We start from the raw sequence: 22,597 nt of genomic DNA on the forward strand, positions 1-22,597 counted from the left end.
GACACACACAATTGAATGATAATGATAGTAATGGGATGGTTTGTTTGGATGTTTGAGACTGAACCACTTTTTAGTTCGGTGGCTGCTTGCATACCACAGAGGGATCAAGTCTCTAAAAGTCTACAGAGTATAGAGTTTCAAATGTAGTTATGTCGCTGAAAAGCTATTCAACATTTAACCACCTAAAACCCTAGAGAATCTCTGGCTCTGGATCCGTATCCCTAGTTTTCAGGTACATTGAATATAGTCATAACCTCCAGATTCTGTGGGATCCAGTTAGGCCTTGTTTTCAACTGATTACAGGCTTACATTGAGGCTTAGCCCACATGCCATGTTGTGCCCTGGCTACGAACCTGGGCTAAGCCTGCAGATATGAAGGGTCCAGTCTGGGTGCCATGTCCAGAGAACATGCCCAGCTGGTCCATAGAGACGTTGTGCTACTGAGCATTCTGTTCCCTAGCTACGAACCAGGGCTAAGTCTGCAAATATAAAAGATCCAGTCTGGGTATTCAGAGAACATGCCCAGCTAGTCCATAGAGACGTTGTGCTGCTGAGCACTCCATCGAGAGGGATGTCTCATTGCACACATCCAACGAGGTCACAGATGAGGAGGATCAGATAATGCCATGTGGACCATTTATGAGGGTCCACACAAAAGAAGACGTACTTAGAATTATTTTGGATAGATTGTATTGATATTTGTTGCATTGTAAGTTGTGCTTAATGAATGTGTTAGTTGAATAGTAGTATGTATTAATTTCTTTAGTTCCATTTCTTTACTTGTACTAATGCCAATGCTCATCTCCTACATAAGAACATCTTGCTCTCTACTCACACCACTCTCTACTCTCACCACTATTTGAAATGAGTTTATCACTCTTTTTTTGAAATGGTGAAAGGAGCTTTGAAGACTGTTCAGATGGACACATCCAAGTTAAGTGAGTCCTATGATAAACAATGTGAAATGATGAAGACAACACAGGGAAGGAAAGTGTTCCTGGAGATAATGTACCAAGATGGAGACGTACATATTGGAGTCTGTCATAAATGTGAGAAGTTGTGCTACATTGAAGTGCTTGGGGAAGAAGGAAAAGCAGAAAAATGTCTTCCTATACTGTGTTGTGAAAGAGAAAGATGTTGTTCCAGATGATGATGATGAGCCACCACCAGGATTCCAGAAGTCTACTGTGTCATAGAGGAGATCAGCTAGGCTTCAAGCAAGCACCTCAAGCACACCAGCCCCAGCAGCAAAAGCAGGGCCATCTAAAAAGCAAATGAAAGAAACTGTGTTAGCACTGGCAGCTGCAGGTGTGTGCATGAAAACTCTGCATAAAAAGTGATGGTGTCTAAGAAGTTTGGAATTCCAAGAAATGATGGTGTCTAATATTGTTGTTGTCTAGTCTAGTTTTTTTTAAGAGTCTTTTGTTTGTGTTTGGTCCTTTATGTTTTCTTATTGTGATTGTGGATGTTTATGTATTTTATGTATTGGGAATTATGTATTGTACCAGTTTGGAACTACCAGTTTTTTTCCTTAGTTTTTTGTCAGAATATCAATTATGTACTGCAATGTCATAATTATATATTGTGGTAATTATATATTGTGGATGTTTATGTGTTGCTTCATTGTTATGGATTCCTCATATCACCTGCATAGAGTAATTGTGTTATGGGAGTGGTGCTTATCTTAATCTTAATACCATTTTTGGGAAGGGAGATGATTCTATGAAGATGGCTTTTTAGTCTATTTGGCATGACTAACAGGGTATTGTGTAAGAGGTGAAGAGTTATGTGAAATAGGCTGGCAAAATAGCCCAAAGAGCTATGTGAAATGACTAACAGGGTATTGGTTCCATCTTTCTTCTGACAAGAGCAAAATATAGACAAAGTATAGACAAATTCCAATATTTTATCTGACAGGAACAATATTCCATTATCTGACAAGAGCAAAATATAGACAAAATATGTACGAAATATTCTTATCTGACAAAATAGGAACAAAATATAGACAAGGCTATAGACAAAATATTATTTGACAATTCAAAAGGAAATCCAAAAGGAAATATTATCTAACAATTCAAAATATAGACTAAGTACCCTGCTGGAAATCCAAAAGGAACATACATATATTATCCTTAATTTAAAAAATAGAGCACAAAGTATCCAAATACATTGTCTTCATTTTCAAGCAGGTTTTGTCATTGTTCTAGAGCTTGTTCTAGTTTTCAACCCAACTATTTTAGTCCTACTCTTCTTAACCCGTGGTTCATTTATAGTTGTTTCACATAGAGGATTGACAATTGGAGCTAGTGGTGCAGAACTTGAGATAGACAATGCTGGTGCAGAACTTGAGATAGACAAAGATGGTGTTGAACTCAGTTATGTGGAAGATGTTTTTCCCTTTGGTTTGTACTTGTTTCACTTTTCTAACATGACAGGCTCTTTCTGGCCTGGCATATATGGAATAGCATAACAAAGAATTCATACTAAGACAACAAAACAAAAATTTAAAATAATAACCTAATAAACACATAAGATAAGACTAATATACATACCCTTATAAATGAGGAACCAGTGAAAGGAGATGTGTAGTACCCATATCCTTCTGGAATCACCTCTCTCCCACCACCTCTTCTAGATGGTGGTGCATTGTCAGCTGGGTGTGCATTGTTAGTTGGTGGTGGACTTGCAGGTCTCTTACCTTTTCTTGATCTTTTAGAAAGCAGTGCAGTGGCAGCTGGTGGTGGTGGTGGTGGTGGTGCATTGTTTGCTGGTGACGAACTTGTAGGTCTCTTACCTTTTCTTGATCTTTTAGGAGGTGGTGCAGTGGCAGCTGCTGGTGGTGGTGGTGGTGCATTGTCTGGTGGTGATGCATTGTCTGCTGGTTATGCATTGTCTGGTGGTGGTGGACTTGCATTGTCAGCTGGGGGTGTATTGTCAGTTGGTGGTGGAGCATTGTCAGGTTCTGTTGGTGTTGTGTTGCTAGGCTCTTCAGCTAGTGCTTTTAATTTTCTTCCTCTTGGAATTCCTTTTCTGCTTTGTTGGTTACCTTGTCTTTGATGGCTTTGCATAGTATCTTCTTTTTTTCCTTCACAACAAAGTAAAACAACCATAATATAAATAGGATATAGACAGCCAAAGAAATTAATTATGTATGATATTCCTAAATAAATATAACTACCTATTAGATTAGGAATTAATAATGAATTAGATTACTCACATTTGGATTGGGTGCAACAGGTTCAGCAGTACAATTCCTTTTGTTATTACCAAGTACTTGACATCTCCTACACCTTATTTGAGTCCCCTTTCTACTGACCCTATGACTAGTCTTCTTTTTCTCCTCATGCATCTCCATCCTTCTATTCTTTTTGGGTCTCCCTGGCATCCTCCTAGCCTTAGGAGGTACAATTGTTGAATAAGAAGTTGTAGGCCACAACCTCTCTCCATTTATAGGCTGTAGGAAATGTCCATATGCTTTCTTGTATTCCTCTGTCTGAAAGTAACTTGAAACAAAAGTATCAGGATTCTCTTTTGAAAGAAACATAGCTGATATGGCATGGGCACATGGAATGCCACTAAGTTCCCACATTCTACAGGTGCAACTCCTCTTCTCTATATGAACAACATAACCATCACTATTACTCTTCTCATTTCAAACTGTCCATCACCAACAAAAAGGGGTTGCCAGAGCCTTGCTTCAATTCATCTTTGTTTTCCTCCAACTTCTTCTTAGCATAAGGAGTTATGGTGTTAACCCAAGTTGTGAACAACTCCCTTTTCTTCTGCATTCTAACCATGTTGTTCACCATTATTTCTTCTAACATTCCAATAATTGACTTATGCCTTGCTTCAACAATGGTGGAGTTAAAAGTCTTACACATATTGTTCTCCACAGCATCACACCTACTCCAAAAACTAAAAAAACCCCTACACCACCACATAGGATTTTGTTTGTTCTTTAGATGGCCAGCAGCCTCAGGATACAATATTTCTACCTCTTTCATGAGTGTTTCAAACTCTTTAGGTGTAGAACTCTTGTTAGCTCTCCAGAACAAGGATTTCAGGTGGGTGCCTATACAATATATAATTTAGTGAAATGAAGAAATAATGTCATTTTCAATTATAAACTAACGGAACAAAAAATTAAACTATACCTATATATTTTTTTCTAAAATTTGCATAAATGTGTCTTGCACACATTCTATGCTCAGCATGAGGCAAAAGGTCTTCCACTGCAATAATAAGTTCTTTCTACTGATCTTAAATAATTGTCAAGCCAAGCCCATCAGTAATGTTAAGGTCACTCAGTAGAAACCCAAGGAACTACTTCTAACTATCCTTGCTTTCAGATTCTATAACTGCCCAAGCAATTGGAAACATTTGATTATTCCTGTTTCGGCAGTAAACTGCTTCAACACAACGAGAGCAATGGTAAAGAACACACTAAGAAACAGAGGAATTTGATGTTGGGGGAGATGAAATTGAACCAAATAATGGCTGCCTACGTACCCAAGATCTATTCTCTAGGGATCAAGTTTCAACGTCGTTCCTTATGAAAAATAGTTTGGTATTTATAGAGGTAGAGTAGAGAGTCCTTGTAGCTCAAGTAATCTTGTTGCTTGAGTAATTGTGATAGAATATAACTGTCAACTGATAATTATCTTTTTGATAAGAAATGAATCTGGACATAAATCAATGTATATTAGTGGCAAGTCATGTGGCTAAGGTTCAGCCTTAGACGCATGAGTTAATGGGCCTGTACATTGATCCATGATATTGCGAATTGGGTTTTAGCCCTGTTGATTAAATGAATAAAATAGAGACCCCTACTAATGGACATTTGCCACGTAGGTGGGGGTCGAAACACCGCCCCCTCTATGTCATGCGAACAAAGTTCACATGGCAAAGAAAAGAAGAAAAATCAAGAAAAACTTGGAATAAGAAAAGAGTAAGCGGAATGTATAACAAAGTGTCGTGTGAACGTAAACGATAGGAAAATGGACATTCGAAAAAAATTCGTGAATTATCGGAAACGAAATAATGTCAAATAAATGTAGACGGGACGCAATGACGTAGTTAAAGAAAAGATGGCCGAAAATGTACAGAAAAAATAAAAAATGCACATAAATAAAATTGCAAAAGAAATTGATTGGCTTAAAATCAGACCAACGCGTCACGTGATAACGCGAAATCTGAATTCGACGAAATGTGCCAACGGAATAGCGATATTTGGATTATACCGTTGAAAATTAAACGTAGGGGCAGTATAGTAATAATAATAATAAAAGGAAGTTAAACAGTAATTGGACTCAAAGTGTTCGGATGAGATAAGAATTGAGAGTAGAGATGAAATCAGAGTTGGAGAAGAATTCCACCAAAGACCTTTGAAAACCCGCATAATCCTATATAAGTCTTTGGGGCGCATATCCCACTCCATAAAAACACTTTACACAGACGTAAGCAAGAGAAGTTTAGATGAAGAAAAGTTACGGGTTTTGAAGAAAAGGTTAGTATGGTGTTTGTTTAGTTAGGATAACTAAAAAATCAAAATGTTAGAATATAGTGACATCAATGTCAAGCTCAAACCCGGCATTACCATATTCGGGCCGTGATGTATCACTTTGTACTGTACTCTAACTTTATCCATAAGGTCCTGATTACTTTCTTAATTGATGAAGATAAAATTTTAATGGATGGATGTTTGGTCGTCCTTGAATTCTTTGAATGCCCGGAAAGATGAGTGTCGCCAAGAATAAAATTTGGTCCCATTGGGAAGGGCAGTCACGTGTGAATTATTATCATATAAGATTATGAGATTTTGGTACTGTTAATTACACCAGATCTTGTGAACCCGATTTTTGAGCTAGCTGACCCGGTTTTTGACCCATCTGACCCGTTTTTCTTGTTTTTTCAGGTAGTAACTACCATACTATACGGGCGAAAAATACTCGAGAAGAAAACTCAATGACGATCGCAGACTTGGTGAGGTGGAAAGAAGGTGACAGATACAGCGACTACCTGGAACCGCATCGATGGTCGCTTAAGGAAAAAAAAATAAAAAATAAATAAAAAAAAATAAAAAATAAAAAAATACTAGGACTCGAGAAATTTGAAATGGAGGAAGTGTACGAATTTGAAACGAAAATCGAAGAAGATGAAGTAGTAACGGCTTACTCACAATTAAGTTCTTGGGGAGTACAATTTAATCAAAGAAATTGAGCAATTATTGAGTTACTTTGAGCTGCCGAAGAAGGAGGAGAAAAGTTCGAGAATATGACAAAGCGGTGGCAAAAATTCGACAAAGATGAAACGGTATGTCGAAGATTTTATTTTTTTCCATTAGCTTCAAATTTTGGTTAAGTCCGAAAGACTAACGAAAAAATTTGTATTTCGCGTCCTTGAGGTTGAAACGCGGCGAATTACGAAAGTAAAAGATATTGACGAAAAGTTTGAACGGAAAGATCACAATGCCGTAGAAAAATAATAATAAAGAAGTTGAATAAAGTTTTCGCTTAGAAAGTTAACGTAATCGCTTAATTTTTGCCGCCGCGGAGAAACAACAGTTAATGCGAGCCTCGAAAGTTTCACTCGAAAAGTTCGGCTTAATGCCTTAGAAAAAATAATGAAGTCGCCAAAAAATTTCAGTCGGTAAATTTCTCAGAGAAAGATCGGAGAATGCCTTAGAAAAAATAATGATAATGACGAAAAATTTTCGCCGGAAATTTTTAAGAGAAAGATCGCACAATGCCATAGAAAAAATAATGAAAGTCGAAAATTTTAAAATTTTCGGAAAATTTTTCGAGAGAGAAAAGATCGGCACAATGTCATAGAAAAAAATAATAATAATGACATTGACGAAAATTTTCGTTCGGAAAATTTTTCGTAGAAAGATCGGCACAGTGCCTTAGAAAAATTAATGAAGCTGACGAAAATTTTTGCTCGGAAAATTTTTCAGAGAAAGATCGACACAATGCCATAGAAAAAAATAATAATAATGACATTGACGAAAATTTTTGTTCGGAAAATTTTTCGTAAAAAGATCGGCACAATGCCTTAGAAAAAATAATGATGCTGACGAAAATTTTTGTTCAGAGAATTTTTCGTCGAAAGATCGGCACAATGCCTTAGAAAAAATAATGAAGTTAACGAAAATTTTCGCTCGGAAAATTTTTCATATAAAGATCGGCACAATGCCTTAAAAAATAATGACTGCGGAAAATAGTTAACAGAAAGCACTAAGCGAAGCGAATGCAGATTTCGAATAAGAAAATGAAGATTTAATCGAACAACCGTAAGACAATTGACAGAGACAATTGACAATTGATTAGGTAATTGTGTGAATGTAATACTATAGAGCTAAAACTTCTTTTGATGAAAAATTAAAATAAATATGGGTTTATTATTTAATATTGTTGTTGTGTCAGATAACATACCTGCGGAAAACTGACAATGTTGTAGATTTATGCAGTTGAAATGAAATAGAACGAGACGCCCCCACATAGAGAAAAACGCCCCCAATGCATACTTAACTCGACAAAATTAGACTAAGCGAGTGTAAAAACGTTAGAACTTCGATTGTCAAAACGAAACGTGGTGACTTAGTCGGATATTGTCGTAGTGATAGTAACGGACTAAGCGAGCGTAAAAGCGTTCAAACTTAGACTGGTGAAGTTAAACGTAGTAACTTCGTCAGATTTTGTTATAGCGATAGTAATGACTAAGCGAGCTTAAAAAGTGTTCAAACTTAAACTAACGAAGCTAAATGTGGTAACTTCGTCAGATTTTTTCGTAATGATAGTAATGAACTAAGCGATCGTAAAAAGCGTTCAAACTTAAACTGACAAAGTTAAATGCGATAACTTCGTCAGATTTTGTCGTAGCGATATTAACGAACTAAGCGAGCGTAAAAACGTTCAAACTTAGACTAGCGAAGTTAAACGTAGTAACTTCGTCAGATTTTGTCGTAGCGATAGTAATGAGTAAGCGAGCGTAAAAAGTGTTCAAACTTAGACTGACAAAGCTAAATGTGGTAACTTCGTCAGATTTTGTCGTAGCGATAGTAATGGCTAAGCGAGCGTAAAAAGCGTTCAAATTTAGACTGACAAAGCTAAATGTGGTAACTTCGTCAGATTTTTTCGTAATGATAGTAATGAACTAAGCGAGTGTAAAAACGTTCAAACTTAGACTGACAAAGCTAAATGTGGTAACTTCGTCAGATTTTTTCGTAATGATAGTAATGAATTGCGAAATGTAAAAACGTTCAAACTTAGGACCGACAAAGCTAAATGTGGTAACTTCGCCGATTTTTTCGTAATGATAGTAATGAATTAAAGCGAGTGTAAAATGTTCAAACTTAGACCGAAAAAGATGACCGCAAAGTGATGTGTCAAGCCCTTCGCTTCTAACGGGGGCGAGATAAAGCCAATGAATCTGCATGACGTAAGTCATGTCGGGGTCTTTGAGTGATAGAGATGCTAACAAATTGTTGAGCAAGACTATGTATCAAACTAAAATAAGCCGCTATACGCTCATCTCTTGCTTCAAAAGACCCACCAAACTTGATTTGCAACAAGGCGAGAATCCGTGTATAACTGGAGCTTTCGCGCCCCCAGTGTCAAAGCTGTTCTCAAGGCACAAATGGCAGCCTCATACTCGGCTTCGTTATTTGAAGCGACGAAGCCAAGTCGCACATATTTCCTAATCTTTTCTCCGCCGGGTTTAACAAAAAATGCATCCAATTCCAGACCCAGATTTACTATGGGTGCCATCTGATTAAACAATCCATAGGTCAATGGGATTAGGAATTGCATTTTCATGTTGGTCTTCGTCGCCCCCAGTTATTGGCGGAAAAATGTCTTCCATAGATTCTTCTTGGCGCAAGACATCGTTAATAGGAGAATCATCAATCGGAAAATCAGCTATCAAAAGACGCTAGAGCATGTCCTTTTTCAGTAGTACGACTTTCAAAGACAATGCTATATGCACTAAGATAACTTTCCCATTCGGAAAGATGATCACCAGTATGCTTCGATTTAACGACTATATCATCGATATAAGCTTCCATTATTTTTCCCAGCAGATCGGAAAAAATTGTATTGACAAGCTTTTGGTAGGTTGCACCGGCATTTTTCAGACCAAAAGGCATAACAGTGTAGCAGAAAATGCCTTGGTCGGTCATGAAGGTGGTGAACTCTTGGTCATCCACATTCAAAGATATCTGGTAGTACCATGAAGAAGCATCCATGAAAGAGAGGCGTTGGAAGCCCGAAGTGGCGTTCACCAGTTCGGAAATTCGTGGCAATGGATACGGATGAATCGGACAAGCTTCGTTAAGGTTCGTTAAGGTTCAGATGAACTTTACGATGAGTGGGAAGTTACATCAAAGGAACTTCGTGGTAAGTGGGGTGAAATCCATTTTATCCAGAAGATTTAAACAGACAGACGCCCCCGGTCGAGCCTATGTGGAAGATGACACCTGCTATTACCTCTTACAAGAGTTAGAGATTTTAAGCGGTACACACTTTCGGGCCCGACTGGAGATTGACTTTTTCTTTGTGTGTAACCAATCTATCTAGGTCGGTAGTTTGTCTGGGATTGTGGTCTTCCCTCTAGTTGCTTCTGTGACACCTTCCATCCCTGCCTGGTCGGACCTGTCTGGGATGGCAGTTTTTCTCTAATCTGCGAGGTCGGCCTTCCCTGTCAGGTCGGTCCAGTCTATGATGAAGGTTTTCCTTATACTTTCTTCCGAGACGCCTTTTTTCCCTGTCTGGACGGACCTGTCTAGGATGGCGATTTTCCGCAAATCTGCGAGGTCGGCCTTCCCTGTCAGGTCGGTCCAGTCTGGGATGAAGGTTTTCCTTATACTTTCTTCCGTGACGCCTTTTTTCCCTGTCTGGACGGACCTGTCTAGGATGGCGATTTTCCTCAAATCTGCGAGGTGAGCCTTCCCTGTCAGGTCGGTCCAATCTGGGATGAAGTTTTTCCTTATACTTTCTTCCGTGGACGCTTTTTTCCTCATGCGGGCCGGACTGTCTAGGATGGCGATTCTCCGCCAAATCTGCGAGGTCGGCCTTCCCTGCCAGTCGGTCCATCTGGATGAAGGTTTTCCTTATACTTTCTTCCGCGATGCCGTCTTTCCCTCGTCCGGGTCGAACTGTCTCTAGGATGGCGATTTTCCTCAAATCTGCGAGGTCGGCCTTCCCTGTCCGCCTGTCCATCACGGGATTAAGGTTTTCCTTATATTTTCTTCCGCGGACGCTTTTCGAGGCATTTGTATCGCCGTTTGCGGTAGCGGCAATGACGGTCGCCGCCTTCGAATCTAGTAACAAAAGTACGTAACTTTTCGTCACGTTGTTGCTTGATGTTTAGAAGTGAGTCGACATCCTTTGGCGTCTTGCAATTGTGGCAGAAACGATTAACAAACTGATTTTCTAGTTCATTGAATTGGTGAATTGATCTTGAAGGCAACTCATTAAACCAAATAATGCTTCTCCCTTTAGAGTTGATGGAAATAGCTTACATATGAGGGGATCATCTCCACCCCATAACACCAACTTATTTTTGAACGATAGAACATGCAAGCCAGAATCTCCTTCCGACTCATCATAAAGTTCAAAATCTAGTTGTTTGAAGTCGAGATGGTGGTAAGCTTCTTGAATGTCGAGCGAAAACTTATCAAGTGCGCATCATTCATTGGTTGTCAAGTTTTTCATTTTTACATCCCTTGAGTCTCTATCGTTAAGTTCTTTTGCAATCAACTCTTTCAACTGTTGTTCTATTAGAGTTAAAGTATTGGATCGAACAACTGGACGCCCCCGGTCGTGCCCATGTGGAGAATGATACCTTCCATTATCTCTTATTGGAGTTAGAGATCTTTGGCGGTACGCACGATCAGCTCCGACCGGTGATTGCCTTTATCTATCCCTGTAACTAGCCTGTCTAGGCCGGTAGTCACCCTTGGCCGGGTGGTCGGTATAATTATACCACTTCTCCATGTTTTGTTGCTCTTGTCTGGGATGCCCGCCTTCCCAGTCATGTCAGACATATCTCGGATGGCGGTCTTCCCTGAAATTGCTTCTCAGAGGTAAATCTTCCATTTGAGATCGGACATGTCTAGGATAGTAGTTATCCCTGCCAATCCGATTCTCCCCATAAGTACGGGTAATAGGGTCATTACTCTTAGAGTGTGCACTGGTCATGACTCGTCGTAACTCACGCTCAACCGTATTAGGAGTGGCGGTAGCGGAGGCGGTGATGGTGGCGGTGGCGCTGCTACGGTTGGATGTTGAGAATTGATCTTACCACTAGGAGCAACTTGATTGTTCAACGGTTCTTGCATTGGCCGATTTGAATTTCGAGGGTTGCGAGTATTATTAGCAGGAGGAATATGTCGACTATTTGATCTGCTTCTTGTGCTTACCATCTTGATTGTTTAATGTGATAATAAATTCTAAAATCCCCACAGACGGGCGCCCAATTATGTTTTCGCAAAAACCGCTTCAACACAACGAGCAATGGTAAAGAACACACTAAGAAACAGAATTTGATGTTGGGGAGATGAAACTGAACCAAATAATGGCTGCCTCACGCACCCAAGATCTATTCTCTAGGGATCAAGTTTCAACGCCGTTCCTTATGAAAAATAGTTTGGTATTTATAGAGGTAGAGTAGAGTCCTTGTAGCTCAAGTAATCTTGTTGCTTGAGTAATTGTGATAGAATATAACCGCTAACCGATAATTATCTTTTGATAAGAAATGAATCTGGACATAAATCAATGTATATTAGTGGCAAGCCATGTGGCTAAGGTTCAGCCTTAGACACATGAGTTAATGGGCCTGTACATTGATCCATGATATTGCGAATTGGGTTTTAGCCCTATTGATTAAATGAATAAAATAGAGACCCCTACTAATGGACATTTGCCACGTAGGTGGGGGTCGAAACAATTCCCATCTCTTCCTACTGCAGTTAACAACTGACCTTTGCAAAATCCTTTCAAAAAACACCCATCAAGACCTATTATATTACAGGTCTGCAACCAAATTTATACTCCTTCTTGATTGCATCAAAACACAAATACATTATCTGAAACATTACCTCAGCATCATTTGTATTATTAGATTCTACTTCAAATTTGCATGTTGTTCCAGGATTTGACCTTAGGATCTCTGCTGCATAACTCTTCAGTTTAGCATAAACTTCTTTCAAAGTGCTCTCAACCTCACATAATGCATTCTCCTTAGCCCTAGAACATGCCATTAAATTTACATGCAAAGAATAGTTGTGCAACACATCTCTTTGGAAATCTACTAACTTCCACTTGGGATTATCAAGTATTCTCTCGTAATACCTTTTTGCCAACCATACTGAATTAGCAATTCTGATATTCCAATGTCTCACACATGCATGTACAGTCTTGAGTGTCTTAATCTGAAAAGTGTGTTCATCTTTCATGTACGAAGCGCACAACTTGAATCCACAGTTAGGTGCACATCTAACTAATAGTTTATTGCAATTGTTCATCTTAAATCTAAGTGGATATCCAAATGCAACAGCAAAATCCCTGATACACTATTTTAGTTGTTCACAATCTGCAAACTTCAACCCTACCTCTAGTTCAATTTTTTTCATGTCAGTCTTGGGATTAAATGTAGGATAGTTCTTCCTTGAGTTCACCACTTGAACACCATCTTCATCTTCATCACTTGAATCAAATTCAAGGGTATCATAATCATCTGACGCTAGATAGTCTAACTCATACTCCAATCCGGCCAGTTACAATTGGTCTCCCCAGGGCATCTTCATATCCCTGACTGTCAATGCATGGTCCTGAATCCTTAGTTCCTACCACACCATTATTACCATCAACCTCATTAACCTCATTACCATCATCAGTCACCATCCCTTTATCTTTCTTTTTTTCCCTAGATTGGTTTTTGATCCTACATTCAATCAACTCCTCATCATCAGAAAAAACATTATCCAAACTTGCAGCCTCACTTTTAGGTTAACTTTCAACATCACTTTCAGATTCAACATCACTTTCAACATCTTCATCATTCAAATCACACCCATCCTCTTCTATGTAGTGTTCAATGTACACCCAAACTCTTCCTCTAAGTTTGGCAATATTCATCATCTCATTTGTCTGTGTGTCATCTCTAATCAATGTAAGACCAGGTAACAAAGGTAACAAAGGATCACAATAGTACATATTAGTCATGTCCTTTATTTTCAAGTCATCAACCATACCGTTTAGCTCAAAGTATGACATCTTATCAGGGTCTATTTCATCATAGTATTCAATTTTTCAATGCTTATAGTATTAGACATCTTTCTTCACAAATTTGTTGCCATCATAGAATTCTTTGGAATAAATATCAAATCTATCCCCATGCCACAGTGTTAACACAAAATCATCACCTAATATAAAAAAGGAATTCAATTAAAACTAATAGTTTAAACAGTATCACAATAAACTAACATAAAATGAGAGAGCAAAAGAATAACTAAAGAATAACCACTTACTTGAAGCCATAGCAAATTGTGTGCGGTTTCCGCAATCAGAGATCAAATATTGAGATTTTCGTTTTTTAGGGTTCTAAGTTTTGCAAAATTAGACGGAATTCCAAATTTAGGATAAAAGATTATGAGGGAACAAGAAATTGGGTGTTTTCCCACATTTGCCACATCATTATAATTTAGCCATGTAGATTAATTTCTTAATCTTTTGATGATTTAAAAAAAAAAAAAAAAAAAAAAAAAAAAAAAAAAAAAAAAAAAACTGTTAAGTTAGATTGGATGGAAAACTGACGGAGTCTCCATATTGTTAAATTGAAAAGTTGGATGCCCAAAGTGTTAACAAAAAAAAATTGGTTGCCCACTATGTGAAATTGGTCATAGTTGGATGCCCAGAAATTCCATTTTTCCTATATGGATTATGAACTAGAAATGTTGGGGAGACCGGAGAACTTCAATGGAGAATCTCCTTGGATATTTTGTGGGGTATGTATTTTAATACTTAGTTCAATTGTCTATTGCTCTACTAGCCCAATTGTTAACAAGGACAAACATTATAACACTCCGTGTTTTTATTTAATATTTTCCTAGTACAATAAATAATAATAATAATAATAAGAGATAAAATAAAATAAAATGATAAATATTATAAATAGATAAGGTAAAGAGGATAAACCTCATTCCCTATTTTTAAGGGGCTTTTGAAAAAATGGTGTTTACACGGAGAGTTTTAAACAGGAGAGAGAGAGAGAGAGAGAGAGAGAGAGAGAGAGAGAGAGAGAGAGAGAGAGTTTTACACATAGTAGAAAAGAGAAAAAGGAGAAGATTATTGGGATTGCTTTCTGACGATTGTTGCGTGGCGTTTTTCGTTCTCAAGTTTATATTCATTCACGTCGCTCGTAAACACAACAGAGGTGAGTAGATCTTATATATACGGATTGAAACATGATTTAAACTGTATGGATTACCTTTGAGATTTTTGGTTATTAATATATGTATTGTCGGTAATTAATTTATCTTAAATTTTTACTGTGGAAATAAAGAAAAATTATCATATATATGAAGAACAGTTTGTTTCGCATGTATGGAATCAAATGAACTCGTTGGGATTTCAAAATATATGATCCATCTTTCTTATGGGTTTTTTTTATGAATCGATGGGCATGATAATACATAGGGCATTTGTAGTGTTAAGCTATAGGAGCGTTTTTTTTTTTTTTTTATCATGATCTATATATGAATATGGGAGCTAGCCCCTTCTTAAAACTTAAAGGCTGATTTTCTCGAGGCACGTTTCGAATAACTAAATTTATTATAAAGTGTCACATTAGATATTTAGGTACTGCGTGGCAGTTGCAGTCCTTGTAACACCTTGATTTATGTGTTTTGTCTTTGCTGCAATTTGATTGTTATGTTGGATAGTGGATATTATTGTGCCTGTTTTTGGTTGTTTTGTGCGAGTCCTATTATTTATGCACATTGACATGAGTTCTTGAAATTAATAGCACAATGGATATTTTCGTGAATACCAAAGCATAACAACAAAACAATTAGTTGGATTCAATGCAAACTATATATATGGTTTCTGAAAGGCAAAGGCCTAGTGAATCATAATGTGACAAAAGTTGACTCTCTACCTAATATTTAAGACCTAACGACCTGTCCTAGTATACTTACTAATTTATCATAATGGTGTGCAAGTCTGCCATATTCAAGCCTAGAGGTCAAATTATTATTGGATTGACTTGATATTTAATCTGTAGTTTTGTAAGACATTGTAGTCTGACATATTAAAACTTTAGACAGATCCAACGGTTGGATTTCTGTCGAGACACGCATAAGCGTGATAGGTCGTAGTGTTTCTACACCAGAAAAACTGCAGTGCGCAGTCTTTTATTTCTGCTTAGATGGTGACCTTTCCGTACTCGGATTCGTATGAAATTTAATCCATAGTTTCCTGACACATTGTAGTCTTCCATATTAGATTTTTAGATTTATCCAACGGCTTGATATCAGTCGAGGCTTCCATTAGTGGGACTGGTCGTAGTAGAAACTACAGCAGAAAACCGATGGGCGCAGTCCTTTGTTTCTGCTTAGATGGAGGTCAACCTATTATCGGATTGACCTCAAATTTAAATCCGTAGATTCTTGATATCCAGTTAAATGACATATACAAATTTTAGGCAGATCCAATGGTGGGTTGTCTGTCAAAGCACGGATTAATAAAGTTGTTAGAATTAGCTAAAGTTTAAAATGGATATAGTTGGGTAGTTACATGATGGCATTAGATGGTCAGTGGTTATTATACTTTTGATATATTCTTACTATTGTGGAAATATTGGTGTGGAATGAAAAGATATCTATATGTTTTCTTTTATCGTGATTATTAAAATATTTGGAGAATTGGTTAAAAACTACGAAGGCTTGATTCCAATCCTGAAAATTTTGGATACGTAGGCAGCTTTGAACAAAAGTGCAGCCACTATATCTATAATATATATATTAGTTTGTGTAATAACTATGTGATTGTGTTAGAAATTACTGTTGTTTTGAGACTACATAAATATATATGTGTGAGATAGAAGTTGTATATGAATATAGACTTTAGTATATGCGGATCTGTTTTGGACATTAGTGTGTGTGGACTTGAATTTGGGCTAATGAACTATTTGTTTACGATATTGTGTATATGAGTGTGGTTCTGTAAATTGTATTTGTTTGATTATAAGTCTGTTTACATTCAATGATATTTAAGTGCTTGATTTGCCTTGACGCGCGAAAATGACTCTCTGCATGTGTGGTCTATTTTGACATAAGTAATGCTAGTATAATTATAAGTGATAATAATGTTTTAATGTGTCGCCCACATCTTTAGAACTCTCCACTCCTCAGGATTTGGTAATGAGATATTATGACTTGTGATGTCATGTGATAGATGGGCATTCATTGAATGTACCATGAATGACCCAATAGTTTGGACTGCCTTAGAGAGGAACTAAGGTATTCACCTTACGGGTTGGTCGTATTTCTTGAATGTACGGGAATGTAGGTTTGGGTATTCCTTGAATGTGGCAGGAATGACTCAGGGCATTCATTGAATGTGTCATGAATGGCATGTTAGTATTATGATGGGTATTCCTTGAATGTGGCGGGAATTACCCAAGGTATTCATTGAATGTGCCATGAATGACCTGATATTTTGTTATGCCCAAAGGAGGCTTTGTGATTATTATGTGTATGGAAAGCCCAGAGATGACTGTGACTCCCAAGTTACGAGTTTACAAGATTGAAAGTATGTTTCGTAGAGGCGATATCCCGCTTGGGACATATGTCTTGTAGTGGTACTCGGTGTGAGTGAGGCACACGGATATGTGTGATTTGACAAATGTATGTAGTGCAAATCGTGGAGTAGGAACTAAAGGTTGGGCTGTGTCTTTGAATAAATGAGTCAACAAGATAATTAATAAGCAAAGTAAAAATATTGATTTTATGTGTGATGGAGTTATTGTATGTGATGTATATGATTTCTTATGAGAAATATATACGTGGTTTGTATGAGTTGATACTCACAAAGGATGAATGTACTCCTTGGGTGTGATATTTCCCCGTTCTCATAAGTAGACGAGTGGTTTTTAAGTAAAAGTATATGAATTGTGTGATGTTATGGATGTAAAGTGTGACTCTGAATAGTATTAGTAAATGATTATGATTTTTATATGACTGCGAAATGACTATAACTTGATATGTTATTACGAAAATATTAATGACTTGTGATAGTCTGAGATCTATGGTTATGCACGCAGAAACCTTATGACGTAATGATGTCATATGAATGACTACCCTTGATATAGGTATTATGATAAGTGGCATTCCCCGAATATGCAGGACGAACCAGGTTATATCAATTAGACTTAAATGTCTTAAATGAGGTTGAATTATGAATGGAAATTTGACTGACTGAGATAAATCATTTTATTGTGATGTCTAACTCTGTTTTGCAAGAGGGTAGGATCTATTAATCTTTTCTGCAGGGACGTAAATATCCTACTCTAAGACGACGTGTTGGCTTAAAGATAAGATATACCAAACTCATATTTAATTAGGTTATCATATGTGCATTTAATAAATGAAATGTAAGTGGTATTTATGTTGTGAGTTATTTTGGAAAGTGGGAATGATGAGTACTGCTATATGAGATTCTTGAAATTTGTATATTGGGGGTGAAATCTTACTTGAGAAGAAACTACACGCCGTTTTGGAAAACGGAACTATATTGTCTTCCAAGTTAAAATAGTTGGTAATGTTATATTTATTAATTTGAAAGATTATTATATATATTTTGTTGTTAGTCTACTCATACCAGCAAATTCAATTTGCTGACCCATGTTTGCTTTGTTTTGCTACGTGGGTGTGTTCTTGGGAACATAGATAGTGGAGTGCAGTGGATAAGGACACATGATTTGGAATTGCTCTTGGAGTCTTCTGGTTTAAGATTTTCTGAAGGGTACGGTTTTGTTTTGAGACAGATGTAATAGAGTTGGTTAGTTTCTTTGTAGTTTAATAATGTGATTTAAGGATTTGTTCCTTTTAGTTTTCTTTGATTCAGTTTTGTATATATCGTGTTTGATAACAGGGTTTTGGATTTTGTTTCACCCCGGATTTCCAGATAATTGAATATAATTGTTTTAAATATTGTCTGAAAATTTGGGGTGTGACAGATTTGAGACCAAAATACTTTTGTGGGGCACCACGTGCACAGTCAGCAGGTCACTTGACATGTTGCCCAAATCAGTGTCTTTTCCTGATGAGTCCTGGTGACAAGTCTCCCAGAGCCTAGCAATCAGATTTAGTCTACACACTACGCACCACACCACACCACGGGGGATTCAAGTGGGTGGTGAAATTGTGAAACCTAATACTGACCATACCTAATTGAATTTTGGTGCACGTCATCGATATCAAGTTAGAGAGCAAAGATTCTTCAAGCTTTTGCGCTCGTTGATTTAGTCTTGTAGATGTAGATCTTTGTAAGAAACAGAAATTGAAGTTTGAACAAATTTCCATGCCTGTGTGCATAACTGCATATGTTTTGGTTTTCTTTAAAGAGTTAGGCATTAGCTGTCCAGTGAAAACAGTGACTGGGCCCATAGCTTTGCGGTCTAGGCCTCTCTAATTTTGTTCCAAAAATTATGTAATTTTATCGAGTAGGGCTCTGGATGTTAAGATCAACTGATTTTTTTTTTTTTTTTGATAAGTAAATTTTATTCAATTGGTTGCACAATGTGGTACAAGTGTGTGAGAAACTCACTTACAACTTACAACGTGCAAAACCAGTGCACAAGTGGACTAGATACCTCCTAAGACCACTTAGCAAACCCCCAATACCATAAAGCTCTTCTCAACGAGAAATTACGCCCCAAACGACGACCTGTAGGCCCCAAGATTCCACCCTATCACACTAGTAACAAAGTTATTACTAGGGGTGCACCTAGTTAGTCAACATGATCAGCTTCATGTTCCCTCTCTAAGATAGACTGAAACCCCACAGTTTATTCATTCCCATAACTCTTAGTGTTATTCACCTGTATTTCCCCGAGAAGCTTTTCAAGGCCCATTCTTCCCGATCCATGTGTTATTCCCAAGTTGGTTGCCAATGGCATGACCATGTATTTGATCCAATCGCGAGGGTCGTCAGTATTTTGACACTTGTACACTCTTTTTGCAATATCACCAACGTTCCCTTCATTAAGACTTTCGTCGTACAAGCTCCGATCGCAATCTTCTGATACAATATTGTCAATAGAGGCACTCCCAAAAACACTCGCTGCTTGGATTCGCGGTGAATGCGGTTGATATAATGAAAGGGATGAAATCCCCGGGTCTGATGTAGCTTTCTTAGTCTTGCTCTGGTTATCTTTTGATCTTTGCCTCACCTTACCATTACGGACTCTGAAAGCACTAAATTGTCTGCTGAGCCTATTGGGCCAAAAGTGCCCCAATATACCTGCCAAGTCTTTTTTCCTATGTCTATCGTAGACTTTTCTTATTTTCTTTTGGGCTTCAATGTTTATACCCGAACTGACGGCCCTATCCTGAAAGACACCTGAATATGTGTTTTGGGCCTCCAAAGATAGAGCACGCACCACTTCTGAACAGGGAGCATGTGACGACCGACCCTCACAAGGCGTGTTATAGACCTCGACCCCATTGTTGGCGGGTTCCCCGATTAACCCGATTAGAGGATTCAAAATTTGAATTTTGAATTTCTTCCACAACGCCTCCAAACCCGGTGGCCTACTCAACTCTATTGTGGCGTCGGCCAAGCTTGCTACACAATTTTGGGGACAACTCTCCGAATGAAACCGATCCACCGGGAGAAGAGTTGCTTCCTTGAATTGCTATGTCTTCAGCTACGCACGCCGGCCACTCTAAGATTTCTTCTTCCTCCAAAGCATCAATCTCGATATCTATCTCCACCCACACAGGAATTGAAATACATATCCCCTTTCTTCCAAGCTAATGATTCTTGGAATGGCACCCAAGTCAATAACTTGGACTTTAACCCAAATTTTCTTACCACAAGAGTTCAGAGAATAATCATCAAGCTCTACCAAGATACCAAAACCTTTTATGAGAGAAAGAACTATTTCTTTGGTTCTGAGATGTAAAGGAATGCCCGAAAGAGCCAATGAGACTTCTCTGTTAAGATCAACTGATTGCTGATACAATGATGGCTATAATTGGTGTTATCGTAGTATGCATGCCATCCATATTTATATCCAATCGCTTGTCTATATCGGAAATGACCGGTGAGTCCCCTCTAGATGGGTTGACTTTTTTTTGTGTGTACTTGTGGAGGAGATCCTAATTTTCCCATCTAGTAACCAAGCGGGAAATCCTTATTGGCTCATCTAGTAGAGGGGTAATACTAGTTAACCTTTCTGTAAATATTGAAAAAGAAATATATTGATTCGAAATGAAGATGTCGAAAATTAGAATCATATACAACCCTCTCAGGCTTGAATTCAATCGTTTGAAATTTACAATGGCATGTATTCTAAAGGTTCAATGAGATCTCAAGTAACTCTGCATGTGATTCATATTTAATATAAATCAGCTTGTGAAACTACGTTGGACTTGTTCTAGTATATGTTAAATCATAAATTCAAGCCCCAACAAGAAATGAGGCTCAGCCCCTCGGTTGAGTATAACCTCCCTCCCATCGACCCATATCACATAATCTCCCTATTATTTAGATCTTGTTAAATAACCTCCCTGTTTTCTAAAAGAGAGATAAAATTTGGTCTGTTTTTATTTCCCATTTTATTTTATTTCCTTTTTTACCCTTTTGGGATTGAAAATTTTCCGACTATATGTAAATGTATTTTTACATAGTTATATATATATATATATATATTTGCAGTCATTGGAGCGATAAAAACTTAAATTTACATAGTAACTTTTGGGATTGAAAATTTCTCTCGACACCTGACATAATATATGTAAATGTATTTTTACATAGTTATATATATGTAAAACTATATTTATATAGTTATTGGAGCTATGAAAACTTAAATTTACATAGTAACTTTTGTAATTGAAATTTTTTCGACACCTGACAAAATATATGTAAATGTATTTTTTCATAAATTCAAGCCCCAACAAGAAATGAGGCTCAGCCCCTCGGTTTCTAACTCGGTTGAGTATAACCTCCCTCCCATCGACCCATATCACATAATCTCCCTATTATTTAGATCTTGTTAAATAACCTCCCTGTTTTCTAAAAGAGAGATAAAATTTGGTCTGTTTTTATTTCCCATTTTATTTTATTTCCTTTTTTACCCTTTTGGGATTGAAAATTTTCCGACTATATGTAAATGTATTTTTACATAGTTATATATATATATATTTGCAGTCATTGGAGCGATAAAAACTTAAATTTACATAGTAACTTTTGGGATTGAAAATTTCTCTCGACACCTGACATAATATATGTAAATGTATTTTTACATAGTTATATATATGTAAAACTATATTTATATAGTTATTGGAGCTATGAAAACTTAAATTTACATAGTAACTTTTGTAATTGAAATTTTTTCGACACCTGACAAAATATATATATATATAACTATATTTACATAGTCACTGGAGCTATGAAAACTTATATTTATATAGTAACTTGATCTATGTAAATTTAAATTTACACAGTAACGTGACCTATGAAAAATTAAATATAATTTTCATAGAGAAAGCAGGCCGATCATAACTTATGCAAAATTATTTGAAATGAACAACAGCCCAAAAAGATTTCATTTTTGAATTGAAAAAAACTTGACTTTCATATTCAAAATATTCAAAGAGTCTTTGAATTTAAAAAGTAGACAATTCTCAGATCCGGTTTTGAGTGGAAGAAACAAAATTTCCAAATCTTGATATTTTTTCTCAAATCTAATTTGTTTGGTTGGAGAACAACAAATTTCAAGAGAAATTGATTGAGAGAAAGAAAATAAGAATTTCGTATTTGAAAAAAATGAGAGAATGAGAGAAAGTGAGAAAGGAAGAATTTCGGTTGTTTTGTCATCTTATCTTCTATGTTAATTTGGTTTTGCAGGATATCTAGGGTTTACAAGAAGAGAGAATGCGGTGAGAAGAAAAAAAGAAGATAAATTTGAGATCTAAGGTTTTATGTGTGGGGGGTATTTTAGTCAGTTTGGATACTTTAGAAAAATAGGAGATTTTTATGGGTTAGTACATAATAAGGGGATTTTTATACTGGGTGTATCAACCAGGGAGATTAAACCCAAAATCTGGAGAATAATATGAATGTATCTAAAAATAAATAAAAATGACACCTCTACTAAAGAGGTCATGGAAGTTCATTAAAAATTCAGCTTACAAAAATAAATAACTAAACAGTCTGGCTTCTACACCGAGTTCTCGTCACTGCAATTGATCCAGAAGGATCTTTACAAGCATTAATAACTCTTTCGCTAATACTTGCCACTAATAGTTTTGCCAATAATTGCTACCAATAGTCTTTGCCAATAACTGCAGCCAATAGTTTCTGCGATAATC

The 22,597-nt window shown here is 37.0% G+C and overlaps 1 protein-coding gene across 1 annotated transcript; it reads right to left on the minus strand.

The window, feature by feature from the left end:
• Nucleotides 1–3,193: 3,193 nt before the first annotated feature.
• Nucleotides 3,194–3,589, minus strand: LOC147518201 (uncharacterized). The gene has a single exon (XM_086593854.1). The coding sequence runs from the start codon at nucleotides 3,587–3,589 to the stop codon at nucleotides 3,194–3,196; it is 396 nt and encodes a 131-aa protein (XP_086449980.1).
• Between the last annotated feature and the right edge of the window lie 19,008 nt (nucleotides 3,590–22,597).

Source organism: Coptis chinensis, chromosome 2 (genome assembly GCF_015680905.1).
Source record: "Coptis chinensis isolate HL-2020 chromosome 2, ASM1568090v1, whole genome shotgun sequence".
NCBI classification, from domain to species: Eukaryota; Viridiplantae; Streptophyta; class Magnoliopsida; order Ranunculales; family Ranunculaceae; genus Coptis; species Coptis chinensis.